Here is a 22494-nt window from a genome sequence, read left to right as displayed (position 1 = left end):
CTTGCTTGTAATTTAATACCACATATATAAACATAAAAAGCCCAGAGAAAATTAAAATGTTATCCCAAAACAGTTTCTTTTTCTTATTTATAACATCCTTTGTAGTTTATGCTAAATCCATTAGATCAAAGATTTGATCCTAAACTATTTATCTGCCACTTTAATATCTTTATTGTCAGTTCTAAGGCTGATTCTTCTACCCTTCATTAATTGGGACTAAAATAAATTTAAAATTGTTTATTTTAGGAACAAATATTTCATATAATTATTCCATAGATTTTAATATGAACTATAAAGTATGTTATATTTGTTTAAAATAGGCAATTTAGCATGCAGTTTGCTGGTTCTCATCATTCCCTGTAAATAATTAAACTGTTCACCTTGAAATACAGAAAATTTCTTACCTCCCTGTCCCTCACTAGCATCACTTCATTCACTCCTCCAGTCCCCAGTTTCTGGCAGAGCCCAGAGTAAAGTAAACCATGTGCTTTTGTACTGTCATATTTGATTTGGACTATATTATCACTGTTATTTGAAGTTAACATGAAATGCAGTGTCTGCATGACCCATTTTAGCAGCCTATTATCATAATTTCACTGTCATATGGCTACTAAGTTAATGTACTTACAAATGACAGAGAAAGTGTGTTGCATGACCTCAGGGTTTTCAAAAAGTAAATGACGTAGTAGGTCATATTTCAGAAAATGATTAAAGCATTTTTTTACACCTTGAGGTGTCATTGATTGTCATGGCAAAACAACTTGGTTATTTCGATTTAAAGGTAGGAATTAATAAGCTTTGTCATAATGATGTTCAGTCACAAACTTAAGAAAAAACTGCATGGAACTCTGGCTTTGCTTTTACTGGTATATTTTTTCAGGTGCTAGTTATTGTTTACATTTTAAAAAAATATTGTTGCTATAAGACTTGAGCTAATATTTTTCAATAAGCTTGTTTATGTATTAAGTATGTTCATAACAAAATTATTGAAATAACTATTGGAGATTTTTGTATGACCCATACAGTTTTGTTACATAAATCAAATGTGATTTTTATTTTAAGCATTCACATAGTTAAATTTCTAGAGAAGTACTGGATGAAGCTAAATTAATGTTTCTTAGAAGTACAGTTGTTAAGAAACATGTAGTATGGATATCAGCTTTCATGGTTATTCCTTTTCTTGATCATTTTTCTCCCAACTTTCAAGTCTACTGTACTAAGTAAACCGGGACTTAAAGCCATATATTCTCTATTGCCTCATTAAGATATTATTCATTGCTATCCAAATAACAAGTGCATCTATTACAGCCTTAAACTTAGTAGTCATTTTAGTTGCTATTTTAGTGGCAGGAAAAGTATTATTATGCTGTATTTTTAGCGTTAGTGTTTTAGCTATAGGATTTTTGCCACTGCCATATAATGAACATAGCATTGTGTGCTCTGTATTTTCAAATGCCATTTGTTGCCTTTATCCTACACTACTTTATATAGTACAGATGTGTAAGTAGTACATAAAGTATAATTTTGCAAGCATTGTTTTTGTTGTTAAAAGGATTAAATTGGGTTATGAGTCTGCATTAAATATAAGCATCTTTTTAGATATGAGGCTGCTGGAATGCAACATTGCCTGAAATTTCTTAGGGCAGTAGGAGCTTTACACCTCTTAGGCTCTGTTCAAACATTTCTTTGTAATATTATACAATTTTAATTTGCTACAGCAAAGAAAATATTTTGTGACACATTAAATCTGAAGACATCATTCCATGGAAACATAAAGTATCTGATGATATCAATATTTTTGAATGGTTTGATTACAAATGTGGTTACTTCTAAATGCATTGCCATATTCCAGCATGAATTCTGTCTGTGGTTATTAAATGTTATTTCTATGTGTTTTCATGCACAAACCCATATACAGCATGTACAGAAAAGAAAACTGAATAGTGAGGCCAAATGTGCAGTGAAATGAAATTATATCAGTGGATCCAGATGTATATAACATAATATCTGTGATCTGTCTGCAGCTGCTATTACTCTGCTAATGCTTTATTTTTAGTTATGCAATACTAACCATTTTAGTAGGCAAGAAGCCCAGGATTCTAATTAAATCTGATTCAAATTCATTTTAACTCACTATAAATATAAGTTCTGCAAATTCCCACTGTTCTACACGTATGTGCTATATTCTGGACAGGGATTAAAACATTTATATTCATTTGCTCCAATATAAGAAAATTTTAATTTCACTGCCACATATGTGTATAGAAATTTTCTAAGAGTCCAATATTCTCATCTAACTTGGAATTGTTCTATAGATCTGGATAAGAAAAAATAAATAAAAATAATTCCTGAGTCATTCTTGTGTCTGTGATTTTATGTTTATATTTTACTGTAAATTGATTCAGGTTTTTTAAAAGTGAGAACACATAAACAGCTTTTTTATATTTTTATTCCCTCTTATTTGCAGGTCTAATTGTTTAAATGCACTAATCGTACTGAATAATAGTGGTGACTTTCTTGCTCATTTTCTGTATAAACTGGCTGAAGATGTGGCATAGATATTCCAGCTGTGCTCAAATAACAGTATAGCTGCAAAGAGTTTATAAGCAGGAATGTTGATTATGTTCTAGAAACCAAAAAATAAAAAGCAAATCATGCAGGCTTAAGTGTGGAGACCACCGTTAAACAAAATGTGTTTCCCCTGTTTTCCTTTAATGCTTTATTTTAAAAATAAATAAATAACAGGAAAAATGATCTTTGCAAAATTAATGTTACTTGGATTTGAAATTATGTTGGAATAAGTAGCATTTAAAATGTTTGTTTTCAATATATTCGTACATTTAAAGCTTGCAATTAATTGTGCCTGATTATATTGAATGCAATTTTATTAATGCTGTCGTTTTACTTTTTATACTTGAGCAAAGATTTTATTCAAATTTGTACGCATCTCTGTTTGAAGATGGGATATTTAATATGCTACAGTATTCTATTATTAATCTTAATTGTAATATATTAGTAAATAACATGAAAGAGAAATAGACTGTACTTCTTAAGTGTTTATTTGCTGTTAATTGTGTCCTCAGCATACTTTTTTAAAAAAATTAAATATAACCAGATGTGAATTTCTTAGTTTCATAGAAAAAAATGTAAGTAGACAAAAAGAAAAGAAAAAAAAACTATTAACAAGTAGGTCTGTGTTTTTGTTTTCCATATAACATCTTTCAAAATAATTCTGACAAAAAGAGTACTAGGCAACCTTGGCCTTAGCACTTCAGTTCATCCACCATTCCCAAAAACTCAAGCTAGCTCTCATTTGAATTTCCCTTGGTTATATGGGACAACATCATGGTGCCATGAAAAATTTAAATAGCTCCTAAATCCTGCTGCTTTTGGAGAGTCACAGTACTACTGAAACTGTACAACTCATTGTTAGGTAATCCTATTGTGTCTGACTGGTTCCAAAGGATCATATTATTATGGCAGAAAGGATTATTATCCAAAGAAGGATAAGAAACTCCACTGTAGAGAAACATACTCTTTGGTATGTTTACATTTCTCATAATATCTAGTGGATGTTGGTGGAGAAAATAAAGTGATTTAGTTGAACTTGGATTTTATAAGTCCACGTTCAAGAGTCCATGAAATTGTGACCATGAACTTCACAAATGTCAGCATTACTTAATCAACCTTATGTTGGAAAGAAGATTAAAAAGTGTGTCAGGTGAATAATGAAATAATAATACAAAAGATAATTATGTTAATAATAAAATGTATTTACCAATAGTAACAAGATATTATGGACATAAAGCTCATATCATAGCTAGCCAAGATCATGAGTGATGAGAAAAGATTACTTCATCAAATATATCAATATACACTAACTGCAGATTATAAATGAAATATAGATGAGATGAGAAGATTCTGAAAACCGTGCATGCAAGATATGCCCTTGCCACATAACATTACAGTATCATATTATTGTCCATTAATAAAGGGTAATATGCATTTTCTTTGGTGAAAAACCACAATCATGCCCAGACAGGGAAGGTAGCTGATCAACAACTAAAGTTTATTTTAAATTGTGATTCCTGATTCATATGTAAGTAATAATAAAATGGATGAAATAAAATGGACACTAAGTGAGGGATTATAATACAAAAGTCCCTGGTTTTACTTGGCTTTTTCTGTATGTGTGTAATGCCATATTAAATATGACTGCTCTCCATATTTCTGTATTTAAAATTAAAATTGTAGGAGGATTTAGAAACACTGTTTAGAAAATATTCATTTCAAATAATATATAAATGTAATGCAAGATATTTTTATAAACATAGTTGATGAAGTAGCATTATGTTGTGACATGCTATATATTACTTTAACACAAATTAGATTAAATTGTGAATAACATTAGTTCTGTGCTTTGATTTGGCTTTCGTATAATATAGAGAATCCAATATGTGTATTGTTGAACTATAAATAATTAAGGATATTGGTCATTATAGTATTCATTGGTATCAGTCCAGCTTTCTTGTCATTCAGAAGCTTAGAATGTAGTGTATGTAATGATTATTTCAATGAACTATAAATTATTTGAGATTATATTATTTTATAATGCAGAAGCTAGCATCTTTTTTACACTTTTTAACAATCACCAGGACCGTTAAAAATACTACAATTTTATGAAGAGTTTGCAAGACATCTCTCGCCAATTCCTTTTCACTTTCCAATGGGCAATTTTTTTCAGGAAGCAGAGTTGTAACACGGACGCCAGCAGAAGCTGCTCCAAAAAGATTGCTGTATTTTCATTGACATGCAATGCATTACCATAATTGGCTTTTCTACATGATAGGAGAGAGGAAATAATAATGTCATTTTATTTACAGCCAGAGTGTCGCTTTATGAGACTTCTCCAAGTTTCTGCCATGCTGTGTAGGTCAAATGACATCTTTTGATCAGTCCTGTCCAAAGATATCAAAGCTGAGTGGCATGTAATGGAGACCTAGTGACAAACCAAATCTAGAAAAGAAATAAGACTGCCAGTTTCCCATTAAACAGCCTGCTAAACAGCACAGCTTCCCTGTGTCGTCTACGAAACTACTCTGACCACCTAAATCAGGAGAATGAAAGGAGGTTGAATTGGACATTAGTACTGCAAATGACTGTCATGATTGCCACTATTTCTTTCCTTCCCCCCTCCTCCCAAAATCAGCGAGCAAACCATGCGAGTTACAGTGAGACTGGTCTTCTCTCGTTTCATTTACGTCCTGCCACTGGCTGGTTTTCTGATCTGGTTTGTTTAGGTTTGACATCAGCCAAATGGTGTAGTAGGATAAGTCTGACAGATATTCTTAGTGATTTAACGAGTAGCAGACCTTTGCAAAGATAGCTTTTCTAAAGCAAGATTTCATCTTTTGTTTTAAAAATCTGTCTCTCTGCTCCCTTTCATCTCCGTTCCTCTTTTTTATTAATGTATTTACCACATACTATAGTGGTGAACTCTTTGTAGGGGTTGCACTGTAAGCTACATGTAAGATTCCGTTACCCAAAGGGCATCAGTGTCTTTTCCCTTTTTTTTTTGCTAGCTTTTAAAGCAGGAAATTAAAGCAATGAGTTACTATGTCTACGGTTACAGTGGAGATATCAGTATAGTTTCCCTCAGGGACAAATACTTAGAATTGGCCAAATATCAAAATCCTTACCCTGTTTTCACTCCGTTCTCAGCAGAGTATGATTCCTTTTAGTCAGTGGGAATTTGCCAAACTGAGCAGAGTGTTCAAATTGCATGTGCCAATATTCCTATCAAATGTTCATGCTAGAAATCAGAGAAGGGATCAAAGTCAAACTGTAAGTGGTTGATAGAACCTCTGCATTTTTTCAAAAATATACATATGGTAACTAGCAGATCTTGATATATTAATGCTTTTGGATATATTGAACTCATTTTTAAAAAGGTCTTTGTTACTTAGTACTATATTTTTAAAAAATACATGATTTAATATTGTGAGCTGTATTATAAACTACAATTTCCTAGAGTTGTAGGAATTAAGGCCTGTATTTTTTTAAAAAAAATAGTAGAGTTACCTGCAATTTTTCTACATTTCAATACCTTAACATATGTTTTTCCTCTTTTTAGTGGATAAGGCCTCCAGCAGCATATATTTTTGCAGTATAAATGCATATTATATGCTGCTACTTTTTGTTGCATTTTTTCATTGTATGTAATGATAAGAGCAATTAAGCCAACAATACTCAATTAAAGCATCACTTTGGAAATGTTAGTATATATAAGAAAATATATGCTATTGTTGAACTGCTTCATTATGCATCGTGTGATTAAACAAATAGCAAGGAGAAGGAAGGGATATAACAATGTTAGCTATCTATAGTCTTCCAATAATGGAAATTTGATAATTGAATTCAATGACAGCATCACTTTTTTTCAAAGTATTCCTGTACACAATTATTTTAGAACAAGAGTCTAAAAGATAACTTCAGAGTAGCAAGCTAGAGAATTAGGCCCTTATTTTTTATCTCTGTACCTGCATGATAATCTTATAATAATTACACTTGTAGTGCATATTTTATTGCTACTTAATATGTTTTAAGTTTGACTCAGCTCATTGGCCTGGGATTGTCTATTCTAATATTGGCACTCTAAGGTCTTAGATAGATGTCTCATCTAGCCCTACTATCTGAGATTCTTTTCAAATTGGAGATGATGCAAATGGATGCTGCAATGCAAATGGAGGCTGAAATTCATGTGCCTGCTGATTTTACTATTTAAAAAGCCCCAGGCACTCTGGGCCTAGAGTCTTTGTCGTTCCTAATCTCTCATGTTCTCAATAATGTATCAACCCTTTGCCCGACCAGAGTGTCACCTGTCTAGGTGAGTTGTGCCATCTTCTATCTAAAGTGACAGCCATCTTAGAGTACCAATATCTTAACTGACTTCTCTTTTATCATCTCTGTTAGAGAAATAGCATTTTTGACAGGATGTTGGGGTTTCTTTCTCTTGTTCCCTCCGCTTTCCTTTCCTTTGACCCTTGAGAGCACCTGATTAAAAAAATAGCTGAAAAAGACTATTTGCTTCCAAATGAAATAAGCTCAGATGAGATGGAACACAGAAAGAAAGTGAAATGTTGATGGTGGAAGTTAATGAATCAAGTAGCAGAGGGAGCATTATTGATGCGGCATAACATGCTCTAACAGCTTTCTCTCTTCTTCTTCTTCTTCATATAAAGAATGTATGGCAGTCAGTTTTGTAGCTTGATTCTAACATCTGTCCTACTTTATAACGGTAATTTGTATAAGTAATGGAAACAGGTTAAATGCTCTAATGTTGCCAGCAGGGATGAAAATGATTGTTTTTTTTCCAATTAGAATATTCTTGACAGTAGAGTGGCGGATAGTCTGATTAATATGCTGCTCTCTTTGGTGATCAAAACATAAAAAGAAATGTTTGAGTGTGTGGTTTATTTGACAGAGAAAGAGCCATTCCTTCTATTTGCATTAGAGAGCAAGCTACTTAAAAATATTGCCTAATAACTCTAAAGACCAAAAGGGTGGATTGAAAGGGAGGAGGTGAGAAGTTATCAGATTTAAGCATTCCTATTAGGTACATTATGCAGAGAAATTGCTGATACTGTAGAACTCTGGCATTCCTTTGTGAATACTTATATTTTGACATATTTTGTCTTTTCAAATCGGTAGTCAACTACATTGTACTGTATTTTTCCTCAATGTAGAAACTATTCAACGGTTATTTTATATATAAGCATACACAGACTGAATCCTAGGATTGAACTGAAACCTAGAATAATATGCCTATTGGAAACAGAGTTCAAATAGACATTATTAACTTGTCTTGCTTACTTCATTGAGTCTTTTTGGCATGTGACTCAGTTGGGAACCAATTGTCAGGAAGGGAAAGTTTGATTATTTTGGATACTTAGGTTGTCTTTGGACAGAAAAGTAGACAGAAATGCCCAGAAACATTAAATTATATCCACAAAAATTATAAATTATACCACAAAAGTGATAGACACAATACAACTAATACAGAAAAGTTACCAATTGATTTATTTGTACCTGTTATTAATATCTTTTGATTCATTAATAATCCTAACTTGAAATTATTTCATAACTGCTTAATTTTGTCTAAACCCATCAATCAGTTACTCTGAGGTAGATCTAAAGCCATGAAGTACTTGAAGCTGAAAAGCTTGGGATTTAGCCAGTTTATTAACCTTGAGGTCAATGTTGTTAAATGGGCTAAATTGCAAAGACTTGTGTTATACTGTTTTGCAGATATATTTACATACAGTATGTGCATATATATTACTATTCTGTACTCTCCTAGAAGGATTTTCTTAATGCAGTTCTCTTATATTCAGAGCAACGGAAAATAGCTATAATCTTGGGATTTTCACAAAAGCTTTATTTTATAGCCTTTTAAGTGGCTTCCAGCCTAAATGTTAATTGATAATAGGGTGTATTAGTGATTCCTCTGCATTCCATAGCAAAGGGTGTTGATAAATATTGTATGGTGATAAATAATCACAGTATATATATAGTTTGGTATATTGTATGCATTATATTAAAAGTCTTCCCTCACCAAAGATAGTAAGTTGATTCAGCAGGACATGGTGCTTTTCTCAAGCAATTGCAGTTTCTGCATTTACTATTTATCAGTGAGAATTAAGACTGCTGAAAATTGAATGCTCCTATTTGTAAGTGCCTTAGGAGTCTGAGTGAGCTTCAGCTGGATTGCAATGAGTATGTAACAAAAGCATTTGTAAGTAGAGGCTTAGTTATAATACTGAAGTAATCTAATTATATCGAGCACAGTTAAAAACAAATGGAATCTGCAACCTACTAAAGTCCATCTTAAATGTGTCAATAATTTTATTGGCTACTGGTACTCCTGTGCCCATATTTTTATTTTCCCAGATTTATAATTGTGGAAAATATGATTAATATAAAAAAGAGTGATCATATGTAGAGAACAGCATGACACATGTGTTTATGCAACTGGCTAAGAAACGAATTTAATATATTTTAATCAGGCAATTTGATTTTGCCAACATCATATTTAACCATTATGCTTGGCTTTTCTGACTTATTTACAATATATAATCTTTTTACTGAAGCAAATCTTAAATGTGCTATACTGGTAACAATACAATATATAGTGTTGGCTTACATTGGAATGCAGACATGTTGCTCAAAGACGACAGTAGATCTTTGGGGAGATACTGGTATCCGGAAGGCATGTCATATATGCAAAGATTTTTAATATGACGTAATAATAGAAAAATAAAACAGGTATCTTCAGTCTCCAGTTAATTTGTAGGATATCCCTTCTGTGAAAATTCAGAGAAACAAAGGGTCTTAGTTTTACTGTGCGTTGTAATATAGAATGTACTGTAACCATATTTTAAGGTATTTAAAATCAGCATAAATATATTCTCTGTGATTCCTGATCACAGATGCATATCAAGCTTTTTTAAAAATCTATTGAAACACAGGGACTGAGGAAAAACATTCACTGGGAAATGTTTCATCACAGTATTAAATTATTAGGTGACTTCTTTGGTGCTATCAGATGCTAGCAATTTAATGCAATGCTATCTTTTGTTTTATCTATAATACTGGCTGGCTTAATGCAAGACAGGGATTCTAAAATACGAAAATCTAGTTTGAATAGATTCTAAAAAATCTAACCTTATTTTACTACATTTTCTTCTTTTGTGGCTTAAAAACAATGACCTTAAACACTTTGTGTTATTTTTGTTAACATTACTGATTATTAATATTGAAAAATCTGAAAACTAAGTGTACTTTCCACTGACAAATATATATCAGTGATATTGAAGTGTATTTTGGTGATCTTTTTTCATGACAAATTGAATTATAATATTAGTTAGTCTGTGTGTTTACTTCTTAACATTGATTTCTGCATTGATATAGTATAGCAAAAATGTATAATACATTTAACTGACAGAAGTGTTTCTCAAACATGGATAAAAATGCCGCCTAACGATTTAATCCTTTATACTTTATATGTCTGTAGAAAAAGTCAAGTAACCCAAACAAAATGTGTTTTTTTTTAATGGAAAGGGATTAAAACCACAGAAAGTCAGTCTCAAGGCCTGACTTGTTTTTCCCTTTTGTCAGTGAGCATCAAACTTATTTTGTATTTCTGGCTGCATTTTGAACAGTGAAGAAGAAAATATTTTCATTAAGAAAAAACGGTTTATCTTGAAACTAATAATAGTTCAAAAAAAGTGCAGTTAATTACAGAAGAGTTGGATAATATCTTACAAGGCCGACTGAGAAATGAACAATCTGTCCGTGTAGTGTTTGATGTTCTTTATAGATTCAAAAAAAAGCAGTCTATGCAAATATCTATAGACATAATATTGCTCAGGAAATCAGTGATACAAATTCTTTCTCTTTGCATTGCTTTTATTATAGATGATTTAAAAAATCTTCACAGCAGAAATGTCTATTCATGTTTAGAAAATGTAGTTTTATATATGTTAAATCAGAATTAAGTTTCATAGTCTCTAGAATTGTAATCTTTTGTTATTGTGAAGTTTATACTAAATATTGCTGAAAAAACTCAAATATGTTTAGTTCATATGCTCTTGCAATAGTAGAATCATATATATTCAGCATAATGTATTAAACACACAAAATGCAGATTTTTATACAGTACTTTTTAAAAATCCTGTAAAATGCATATTGCTATGATAGCCTAGCAGTTTTCTGATCCTAAGGTTTGAACTGGCTTGTTGGGATGTGCAAGTATACAGTAAATATGACTAATGATGAATCAGTCCGTTTTTATACCCAAATGTGTAGATGTATACTCAAATATAAATGCAACTATTAATAACAGTGTAATAACATTAACAATGTTCCACTGTGTTTTTAATCACGACTGAATATTTCTGGTTATAATTGGGTGATTTCTATCAATTTTATGTCTTTTTGTTTTATTATAGATTTGGGGTTACAAAAATTGTGAATTAAATAAACATAGACAAAGCTTTTGTCAATTTTGTAGGTTTTATTTCCTCAAGTGAGAGGATGCCAGTTCAGAGTAATGATCTTATTGTATTAATGTTTGTGCTAACACATTGTAATATAACAATAATTTTTGGTCCTTTGCTCTACTCTAAGGTAGCATAGTATAATGCAGAAGGTTACCTTCTCCCTCTTTGGCAAATAGCTGTATGACCTCTGTGTTGAAACAGAATCTGTTGGGGAAAAGGCCTTTTTAGCTATGGGTAGGAGAAGGGATAAAGAACTATATTTATTTTGCTTTTTTCTCAAGTTCACTTTGTTTTAATACACAGTTCGGTATGAAATATTTATTAAGAAATATGTGAATTTGATCTAATAGAAAAATGAGGCAAAGCAAACAAAGACAATCTCATATTTTAAATGAAGATCCATGATTTGGAAGCAAGAGTAGACAAGTTCTCCTTTGTCTTTCTCAATCAAAAATGTCAGGCTGCTGATTAAGTATAGGAATCATAACATCTACAGAATGAGATAATGTAGAATGAGGTGAAGGATAGAATAGAAACTCACAATAATTTTTAATGAACTATAACCATAAAGCTGGATTTATAGATGATTTTTCATAGATTTTTGTTAGAATGTAGTATATTAACAGATGGCAGTCTCAAGTCTACAAAGCATTCCAGTTGGGAAGATATTGATTTGTCTTCCTTTTCCTAGATCTTTATCTTTTTAGCTTTGGTATTATTTAATGTTATATTATTTGAAGAACTTTTCCATTATTACTAGAAATCACATTAAATTGTCCTTTCAATAAAATAAAATGAGATTTGGGAAAAGGAGTGAAAAATAAGTACAGCAGAATACTGGTAAATGAAAGGGGAGAAAGGGGCCTCTTATTTTTGGCAGGCAGATTTCAGAAATGTTGAATGCTACTGAGAAATGGGTCAGATGGGAATATCACGAATTTTAGCATATGCTTCTAAGAAAAAAAAGATTTAAAAAGATTTAACAATGAAATTATATACACATAGAGATGCACTCCCCTATTTAGTAGAAAGTCCTCTAGACTTTCTAGAGTTGTGGAACTCACTTTCAGGTGAGTGTGCATCAGTGGCAGAGTTGGGTTGCTCCCAGTTCGACCAAACCGGTAGTGGCGGTGGTGGGAGCTTCGTCACCCGCCTGGATGCTTCTGCGTATGCGCAGAAACAGCACGCACAAGAGAGAGAACCAGTAGTAAAACTGGTACAAACCCACCACTGATCAGTGTGTAGCCATTGAATTATATACTGTTGATAAATCTTTTAAAGTAAAAAACAAAATGAACAATATATATGTGTGTGTGTGTGTGTATGTATGTGTGTGTGTGTGTATGTATGTGTGTGTGTGTGTATGTATGTATGTACGTATGTATGTATACATAAAACATCCAATTATAAAAGTAAGATTGTTTGGTTTGGCAGCTATGCCTGCTGGTGCTTTTCTTCTTCATCCATCCAGTTCTGTTTGCTTCTGGTAGAATCGTATATCTGTTATTTAACCTTCCCATGGTAACAATTCGTATTCTGAATCTAAACTTAGTATAGTACTTAGGTGTATATAAGATGCTTTTTTGAAGTGGGCCCTTAGAATAAATGTATTTTGATATAGTGACCATCTGTCCATGAATATCACATTTGTTAGTTAAAAAGAATAGTTTGATTCCAATAAATACATAATTTTGGTTAGATGGTATCATTTCACCAGGTGGCAACACAATAGCAAAGTTTGATAATCAACTTGGATATGTCATTGCTTGCTTTATGCTTGTCACTTTTAAATATTTATCTCTTATTTTATTTTTAAGTGCAGACCACTCTTGTTAAAATTGTTGCATGACATCTGCGTCATAGATTGGTAGGAGGCTCAATGCCGCAGGCCAACCTTAGTAGGAGGCAAAATTCTGAAACAACCTGTCATGTTTAGTTTCACCATTTCTGTTTAATTATAGCTTATTAATAGAATAATGCATGCTATTTAAAATCAAGCAGTGGTGCAGCTGGTAGTGTTTAGACTTTGGACCCAGTGGTCTTAACTGGGCCATTCTTCACTGTATCTTACTACAATTCCATCCTTATTATTGCTTCGGTTCCTTTTTTTTCAGGAACAAAGTCATTTTTCCAGCACTTAACAGCATTGAAAAAGAAATATTTTGAGCGTATGGAGTTTTAATCACTTAAACCATGGGATCAGTTTTTATAGGAATAGACTGCAATTTGTTATACTAAGGCTTTTTTTCTTACTGAAATGAGTAATGTATTTTGGAACGTAGGAAACAAATAAGTAAAATAGCTGTTGCCGCTATGTAAATCTTTCATTGTCTGCTTTCTGACTATTGTATAAAGCATTAAAAAAAATGAGGCAAGAACGAAAGGGTAGCAAGCGGTATAGTCTTGGCAGGTCTGGCCCACCTGTGCTGACCCTGGACCTCTTTGATGTTGCCGCTAAAGTTACATTTCTGAGGAGTCATTTCATTGTTGATCTAGGTGACAATTATAATAATCTCAGACCTGAATATCTCCCCAAAGTTGCACTATAGGAGTTATAAATGGACTTTAATAAATTTATAATTATTTATATTAGTCAGCACCAAAGCCTAATATTTATTGCAGTACCGTCTCTTCTTCTATAACATATTGCTGACCAAATGAGTATGATATATCGCAAAGTCTTGACTAAATAAAGAACAATTCAAATCCCCCCCCCCAAATGTTATATATTTATATTAGAGTAAATCCCATTGGTTCAATAGGGTTTTCTTTCATGCACATGATGAGAATAATTCTGAGATTTACATTCACAGATAAATTGTCATCTGTACATATAGCTTTTTTCCTATTTAATTGTTTTGTAGTTGAATTTAGAATGGCTAACCTACTCTGGTTAGCTATTCTGAAACAATTATAAAATACATAGTCTATTGGGATTGAAATGAGCTATAGCAGTCTTTTCACTTCTTCAGCTTGTCATGGAGAGATTAGAAGCATTCAGTTTTTGTTAGCTGATGTAGTTTAATTATACATTTTAAATCTATATTAGAGCCAGTTTAGTGTAGTGGTTAAGGCATCAAGCTAGAAACCAGAATACTGTGAATTCTAGTCCAGCCTTAGGGATAAAGCCAGCTGAGTTGTCTTGGGCCAGTCACTCTCTCTCAGCCCTAGGAAGGAAGCAATGGCAAATCATTTCGGATATTTGACAAAAAAACTGCAGGGAGTTGTCTAGGTAATCATGAAGGACTGACTTAAAAAGTAAAAAAAGAAAAATCTTATATTACATATTGTAAATACATTACATATTGCAAGACTTGTGCTGACAATAGGTTTCTCTGTAATAACTCCTATGTAACTCCCAGTTTTTTTCTTTCTTTCAGAAACCGGTCAAAACATAATTGTTCTGGAGGGTGTTTGGGAATTAATGGATGTTGCCATCTGTAATGGGCTGTGAAAGAACCTTAAGAGACAGGATGAAATGCTTCAGCATAGACAGTGATGTGATAAAAGAAATCTGGATCCAGAGTAGGAATGGGGTGGAAGAAAGCATTTCAAAATTGACTCTCCCTAGTTCTCTGGAACATAAAGGCAGGGGACAGAGAAAATATTTCAGATTTGCAAGACTTTATTAAAATATTATTAAATCTTACAATAAATGTTGTATTGGCATTCTTTGTTTTGGTTTCCCAGTTTGGACTACCCTGAAGAATTGCTACCTATATCAATTTGGGTACCTTGTTTAGATCTTGTTTCAATATTAAATCTGAACATAGATTAATCTGGTTTTGTATTGGTTTTATTGACTTGAGGTAGTTTAACTGTATTATGTTGTAGAATTTTATTTTACTATTAACTGCTGGGAGTACTTTGTTATGTGGTATTTGTTTAGATATAACTATATTGTAAATTGTATATTGCAACCAAGAAGTGTGATCCCTGCATATTCTCAGGATCTCAGGCTTAGACAGAGAACCAGGCCCTTACAAAAGGCCAATATTGTCAGGACCTTTTTATCTCCAGAGGTAGAATGTTTCACAAGCTTGGTGCTAAGACAGAAAAGGCAACAACCAAAATTTTGAATTGTACCCGAAAGTACACTGCCAACCAATGTAGCTCACAAAATAGTGATATTACATGGGCCAAAAAACCTGGCACAATTTACTACCTGTGTTGCTGATTCTGCGCCAATTGAAGCTTCTGAGGGCTCTTCAAATGCAACCCCATGTAGAATACATTGCAATAGTCCTGACTGGAGGTCACGAGGTCATGAGTGATAATGAGCAGAACCCTGTTCCAGGGTAGCTAGTGCACAACCTGATGATGAGTTCTTCGAGCTGGAATCATTAATCTAGTTTACCCATCGGTCTTATCCGAGGCAGTGCCACTCATCCAAGGCCCACAATGGAAGGCACCCAGTAGCAGAAGGTGGAGCAAAGCATTTCTATTTTGCTTGTGTTGACCTAAGGCCTGTTGCACCTCATCAGCCTCCATTTATGGATTAGCGTTCACTGAGGAAGCTAGGTGTGGAGATACAAAGCTGATACAAAGCAAATCCCAACCATTGAATGTCCTCATTCAGTTAAACTGGAGAGGAGAAGGACTAAGCTCTGTGGTCTTGCACAAAGTAGGGGCTAAGGACTGGACCTCCACCACCCCCAATGACACTGAGTGAAACCAGTCCTAGAGGAAGGAGTAGAACCAGCATACTTCAAGAGCAAGTCCAGAAGGATACCCATGATCGATGGCATCTAAAACCACAGCGAGGTTAAGAAGAGCAAAAATAGATGCACTGTCTCCATCCTGCTCTTGTCAGAGGTCATCCAAGGGTATGACCAATGCTGTTCTGTCCTATACTCTGGCTTGAATCTAAACTGAAAGGGGTTTAGAGAATCAATTTTCTCACAATAATACTTTACCAACTTTTAGAATTCCATCAAATTTGGAAAAATTGGGGATTTACACCTTATCCATTGTTTGTGCCAATTGCTGCTATAATAGCTATTAATAAACAAGTATAACATCTTTCGTTGGAGTATTAATACTAATTAGTATTCTTATGTTACTGTTCTAATGGAACACAGTATTTGTCCAATGGAATCATTCTGTAATGTTGCTATATGGACGATGAGACAATTAATGGACACAGTTTTTATGCTCTTCGTATGTAACTTTGGAATAAGTCCTGGATACATCTAAATAAGTCCTGGATACATATTATAATAATGGAAATGTCAGTAAAAATAATATTTAACTGTATTTCTACCCTCCAATAATATGTTAAGCAAACTTAGTTGCCTAGTACCTATTGTTACTTCTATTCAAACACTTCGTTGTATATCTTTTACCAGGTTGATCCTTTGTATTGTATTTTATGGATCATTTGTCTCATCCAAATAAATTGGGATAAATTTTAAATACAAAATTAGAATTTATTTTAGCTACAGCCAAAGTAAAAATAATACCATTCAGAAGAAAAGTTGGGGGAAAATAGGAAGGAAAAATTGCATTGTATTATTAATAATATAGGCATCTATAACTCTTAATGATAACAATACTTAATAATTAGTAATTAATTTAAATTCTAATATGATTTTTTTTTAAATTTTACTCTATTTTCATAGAACTTTATAGCAATCCTGTGTTGCATAGACTGGATTGTTAAACATAATATAATGAAACTAAACTGAATAATTTTCTATTGTGAAAAAAGATTACACTAACCCATCCATTTAGCAATGTGGTAAATAAGTAAATAAACTAAAGCCATAATCCTCAGATAATTTACTCCTTGTTGGATTACCTTGTTGGATATGCCAGCAAAATTGTAATGTAATTATATCATAATAAATAACTGAAGAATGTATTTTAGCTTCAGTCAGACTTGGTTATTCTGCTGGTAAAACATTAATCCTACTGAGGTATCATGCCAATGTCTAGTTGTAGAGGGAATGCCTTAATTTGAGAAGGAATATTATCATACTGAACTAAAAGCTATGCATATGTTCTGTTCAATATAACCCTCATTTTTATTGTAATAGGTACATTGTTGATAAATGGGTACATTCTTTAATTGTTCTTTTCTCTCTCTCTCTCTTCTCTTTCTTTCAAGCTTATGTTCCTGAAGAAGAACTGAAAGCAGCAGAAATTGATGAAGAAAGTGGGGAGGATGATGGTCTATCTCTGGACATCCAAGAAACTGAGTACATGTGCCAAGATGAAACAGAGATCAAAGAGGCTCAGAGTTACCAGAATTCTCCAGTCAGCACAGCAACAAATCAAGATGCAGGTTATGGTTCACCATTCAGTGAAAACAGTGATCAACTGGCTCATTTCAAAAGCTCTTCCTCTAAAGAAGAGAAAGAAGATCACAAGTGCTTGGACAATGCTTCCTACCCACAGGACAGCTTAGCACAGATAAAAGCCGTGTATGCAAATTTACTGTCAGAATCTTGTTGGTCTGGTTTAGCTTTAGATTTAAAAAAATCAAAGAATAATGAAGACAGCCCGAAAGAAAGCACCACTAACAGCACCACTAGTAACAGTACCCCAAATACAATTGCCAGCACCAGTACCAACACTACTACCACTACAAGCATCAGTAGTACTAGTAACAGTAGCAGTGGCAGTTCAGGTTATGACTGGCATCAAGCGGCTTTGGCCAAAACTCTGCAACAGACCTCATATGGACTTCTACCAGAACCCAGTCTGTTCAGCACAGTGCAACTTTACCGGCAAAACAATAAACTGTATGGTTCTGTGTTCACTGGTGCCAGTAAATTCCGATGCAAAGACTGTAGTGCAGCGTATGATACACTGGTAGAGCTTACAGTGCACATGAATGAAACTGGACATTACCGGGATGACAACCAAGATAAAGAATCTGAAAAAGCCAGACGGTGGTCAAAGCCCAGAAAGCGATCACTTATGGAAATGGAAGGCAAAGAGGATGCCCAGAAAGTACTAAAATGCATGTACTGTGGTCATTCATTTGAATCTTTACAAGACTTAAGTGTCCATATGATAAAAACAAAGCATTACCAGAAAGTGCCTCTGAAGGAACCAGTACCAGCCATCACCAAACTGGTGCCTTCTACCAAAAAACGAGCACTTCAGGACTTGGCTTCACCTTGCTCACCTGAGCCAACAGCAATCACTTCAGAGACTACACTTAGTGAAGCAGGAAAGGATCAGAAAACTGCCAATCCATATGTAACTCCCAATAATCGCTACGGCTATCAAAATGGTGCTAGCTACACTTGGCAGTTTGAGGCCCGCAAAGCTCAGATACTAAAATGCATGGAGTGTGGCAGTTCCCATGACACTTTGCAGCAGCTGACTGCTCACATGATGGTCACAGGACATTTTTTGAAAGTAACTAATTCAGCTTCTAAAAAAGGAAAACAGCTAGTACTGGACTCGGTAGTTGAAGAAAAGATACAGTCCATACCTTTGCCACCTACCACTCATACAAGATTACCAGCTACAAATATTAAAAAGCAACCGGATTCTCCTGCTGGATCTACAACTTCTGAAGAAAAGAAGGAGCCAGAAAAAGAACAGGTGATTGTTACTGAAACAGACAAAAAAATTAAAGAAGAAAACGAGGACTCTTCAGAAAAATTTGAGCCAACAGCTGTCTATCAGTACCTCCGAGAAGAGGATCTAGATGAAAGTCCAAAAGGTGGAATCGACATATTGAAATCTCTGGAGAACACAGTGACCACAGCTATAAGCAAAGCTCAAAATGGAGCACCTTCCTGGGGAGGCTACCCTAGCATTCATGCAGCTTATCAGCTTCCAGGAACCGTTAAATCCCTTCAGCCAACAGTGCAGAGTGTTCAGATTCAGCCATCGTATGCTAGCAATGTAAAATCATTGTCTTCAGAACACAATGCGCTGATCCATTCCCCAGGCAATCTGACACCCCCTCCTCATAAAAGTAATGTCTCTGCCATGGAAGAGCTAGTAGAGAAGGTCACGGGCAAAATCCATATTAAAAAAGAAGAAAAGCCTTCAGAGAAAGAAAAATGTTCTCCAGTCAAGCCATTGTCCCCTGTTCCTAAGGAAAGCAAAGACTTTCCAAAATCAGAGGAAAGCAACAAGCAACAACAACTACATCAGCAGCCACTACAGCAAAAACAAAGTCCTGAAGCTGAGGTTCAGAAGGTCAAAAAGGATGTTCTAGCCGACCCACATGCACTTAATGGCACTGAACCACCTAAAGCAAAAGTCACCAATGGCTGTAATAACTTGGGTATCATTACAGACCATTCACCAGAGCAATCATTCATTAACCCACTGAGTGCTTTGCAGTCCATCATGAATACCCACTTAGGCAAAGTCTCTAATCCTGTAAATCCTTCTTTGGATCCTTTGGCCATGTTATATAAAATTAGTAACAGCATGTTGGACAAACCCATTTACCCTACAACTCCAGCCAAGCAAGCTGAGCCTATTGACCGGTACTATTACGAGAACAGCGATCAGCCTATTGATTTAACAAAATCCAAAACCAAACCACTGATTTCCAGTATGACTGATTCTGTCTCATCTCCTCTAAGAGAAAGTGCCCTAATGGATATTTCTGACATGGTAAAGAACCTCACAGGACGCTTGACTCCCAAATCTTCTACTCCATCTTCTGTGTCAGAAAAATCGGACGCAGATGGAAGTAGCTTTGAAGAAGCTTTGGATGAACTGTCTCCAGTACACAAGAGGAAGGGTAGGCAGTCAAACTGGAACCCTCAGCATCTTCTCATCCTTCAAGCCCAGTTTGCTTCCAGTTTGAGGGAGACACCGGAAGGCAAATATATTATGTCGGACCTAGGCCCACAAGAACGGGTTCATATCTCGAAGTTTACTGGTCTTTCCATGACCACAATTAGCCACTGGCTGGCAAATGTGAAGTATCAGTTAAGGAGGACAGGTGGAACTAAGTTTTTAAAGAATTTGGATACAGGTCATCCTGTTTTCTTTTGCAATGATTGTGCCTCTCAATTCAGGACTGCTTCCACGTATATAAGTCACTTGGAGACACATTTAGGGTTCAGTTTGAAGGATCTGTCCAAATTGCCACTTAATCAGATACAAGAACAGCAGAATGTTTCCAAGGTTCTCTCAAATAAGACTTTAGGCTCACTTGGAATTGCCGAGGAGGACTCGGGCTCCACATTCCAGTGTAAGCTCTGTAATCGAACTTTTGCAAGCAAGCATGCAGTCAAACTGCACCTTAGTAAAACACATGGGAAGTCCCCTGAGGACCATCTGATCTATGTAACTGAGTTAGAAAAACATTAGCGTCCAGGTAAGCAACCAGGTATGCAAGTGACCACAGGAACATTGCACTAAACTTCATAGTACTGCACTAGGCCTGATCTGAGCCTCTGAAATCAGTCTTACTTTTGTTGCTGAACTGCCTATCTGGAGCTTGGTTTTTCTTACATACGTTTTGTAGTTATATTTATATGCTCTTTGTCTGATCTGTGCATGTTTTTAAAACCTTTTTTTCCCTTTCCTCCCCCCCCTTTCTTTTTCTGTGAGTCAAAGTCTGACCTTTATTTTCAACACATGTCCTTGATGTTAAGCTATCTTTTGTAGACTATAGTGGGAGACACTATTGAGAGACATTAATTTAGCCGTAAAGAAAGACACAAAGAACAATAACAAAAAGACATTCTAAAATTACAAAGTTGCCATGACAATAAAGGTCACAGAACCCTGTGGTGTCAGTTTTTAACCCTCTGAGGACTATAATAGTATTCTGTGCCTTTCCCAAAAGAAGGTGTGTGTGTTTTTTTAAAAAAGGCATTTCATCCTAATATAACTGGGTCCAATTCACTTACATTTAATAGTTTTTTTTTCAAATGTCAAAAAGCCTCCCCCCCTCAAAAAGCGCAGTTCTGATTTGCAAAGAAAAGATGCATGCCATTCTTGAATAATTATTAAAAGTGATCAAATGCTCAAAGACATGACCCATGTTTTAAAAAATAAAATCACAAACAGTTTGCCACTATGCCCAAACCCTCTGAATGCTGAATATTGCCACTTGATTGGCATAAAAAGTATGCAAGTTATTTTAAAAAATGTAAAAATGTTATTTCTTTTTTCTGTAAGATACTGCAGTTTATAGTTATTTACAAATGTAAGCTTTGGTACAGGCTGATCTTTCTATAGTGTGCTGCATTGGTACATTAAAATGAAACAAAACAACAAAAATGGGGCAAGTGTTGGATTCTGATCCTTGTAAATTGCCAGCATCAGCTTAGGTTAAAAAAAAAACAGTACATGTTGCATATTGTACCATTTTAAATTGTTCAACTTCCTTTGTACCTTCTGGCTGTATGCTTTCTCTCTTAACTTTTTATATTGTCATTTTATATTCAATTTCTGTGTATATAATGTAAAAACACACTTTTTTGAATAAAATTGAGTTCCTTGCAGCTTGAGTTAAATAGAGAAATTTTACTGGCACCTGCATCTTCCCAGATGCATGTACTCAAAGGAGCTATCTGACAAAATAAATAAATAAAAATAAAGCAAACAATGCACTATGAATTATACATTTTGATGTTTTATCATTAATATTGTACAGTACCTTTTTGGTTCACGCAATGAAATCCACTGTTTTCTCAATTGTAAAATAAACCCACATGCAGTTCTTGATTTGTGCATATTGTGATGTCATCATTCCTTTGCCTTTGAGGTCTTCATTTCAGCAGCAACAAAATTACAACCTGAAGTATGTTTGAAATGATTTCTGTACTCTGATATGCTCCATTCTGTTACCTACCCAATGGTGATGTTCCAATTGTTACTGCACTAGTTTACTGATGAATATATTGTGTAATTTTTTATGTGGTGTAAGTGTATCATCTGCTTTGAAAACATGACTAGCCCACCTGAGTGGTGTTTGAGTTCCTGATAGCTACCCAGTTGAACCCCACTCATTAAAAAGCATCCACTTGTCTCATCTTTAGTCCCTGTTTTAATGTAGCAGAGATTGGCAGCTTCTTTCAGACTGTGAAGCCACACTTGGTTTTTGAATGGAATGCTGCTGACTATACTTCAGACAGTAGGAGGCAGTCAATGAAATAGAATGTACAAAGAGTATGTTCTATTTCATTTATAGTCAGTTAATAATCAGTTAATAAATAATATATTTAATACATTTCCTTTTATATTGCATTATATTGCATTTGATACATTTTTCAAGATCTTTGTGAGCTTAAGATACAAGTTTCTATTGAAGTTTATAGCTCCTCAGATAGAGGCCGAAAGTCATGAACTACATCTCCTACAACTTCCCACTTTACTTCAGAAAAAGTTGCATGATGAAGCTAAAACTAACCTGATATCCAAAACTGAAGTGGTGGAACAAAAAATTGATAATGCTGAAAAACAAATTATTATGATACAGTATAAGCAGATGGAGCTT

General features: G+C 34.3%; 1 protein-coding gene across 2 annotated transcripts in view; it reads left to right on the top strand.

The window, feature by feature from the left end:
• TSHZ1 (teashirt zinc finger homeobox 1) overlaps nt 1–21730 on the top strand; it is a 71778-nt gene extending 50048 nt beyond the window's left edge. For both annotated transcript variants that reach the window (XM_032223245.1, XM_032223246.1), the window contains exon 2: nt 17170–21730. In XM_032223245.1, the coding sequence (XP_032079136.1) occupies nt 17170–20357 (3188 nt within the window). In that variant the 3' untranslated portion in view covers nt 20358–21730. The remainder of the gene's footprint in view (nt 1–17169) is intronic.
• The last annotated feature ends 764 nt before the right edge of the window (nt 21731–22494 follow it).

The sequence above is a fragment of the Thamnophis elegans genome, chromosome 8, assembly GCF_009769535.1.
Source record: "Thamnophis elegans isolate rThaEle1 chromosome 8, rThaEle1.pri, whole genome shotgun sequence".
Lineage (NCBI taxonomy): Eukaryota > Metazoa > Chordata > Lepidosauria > Squamata > Colubridae > Thamnophis > Thamnophis elegans.
This window is presented reverse-complemented; position numbering and strand designations above follow the sequence as displayed.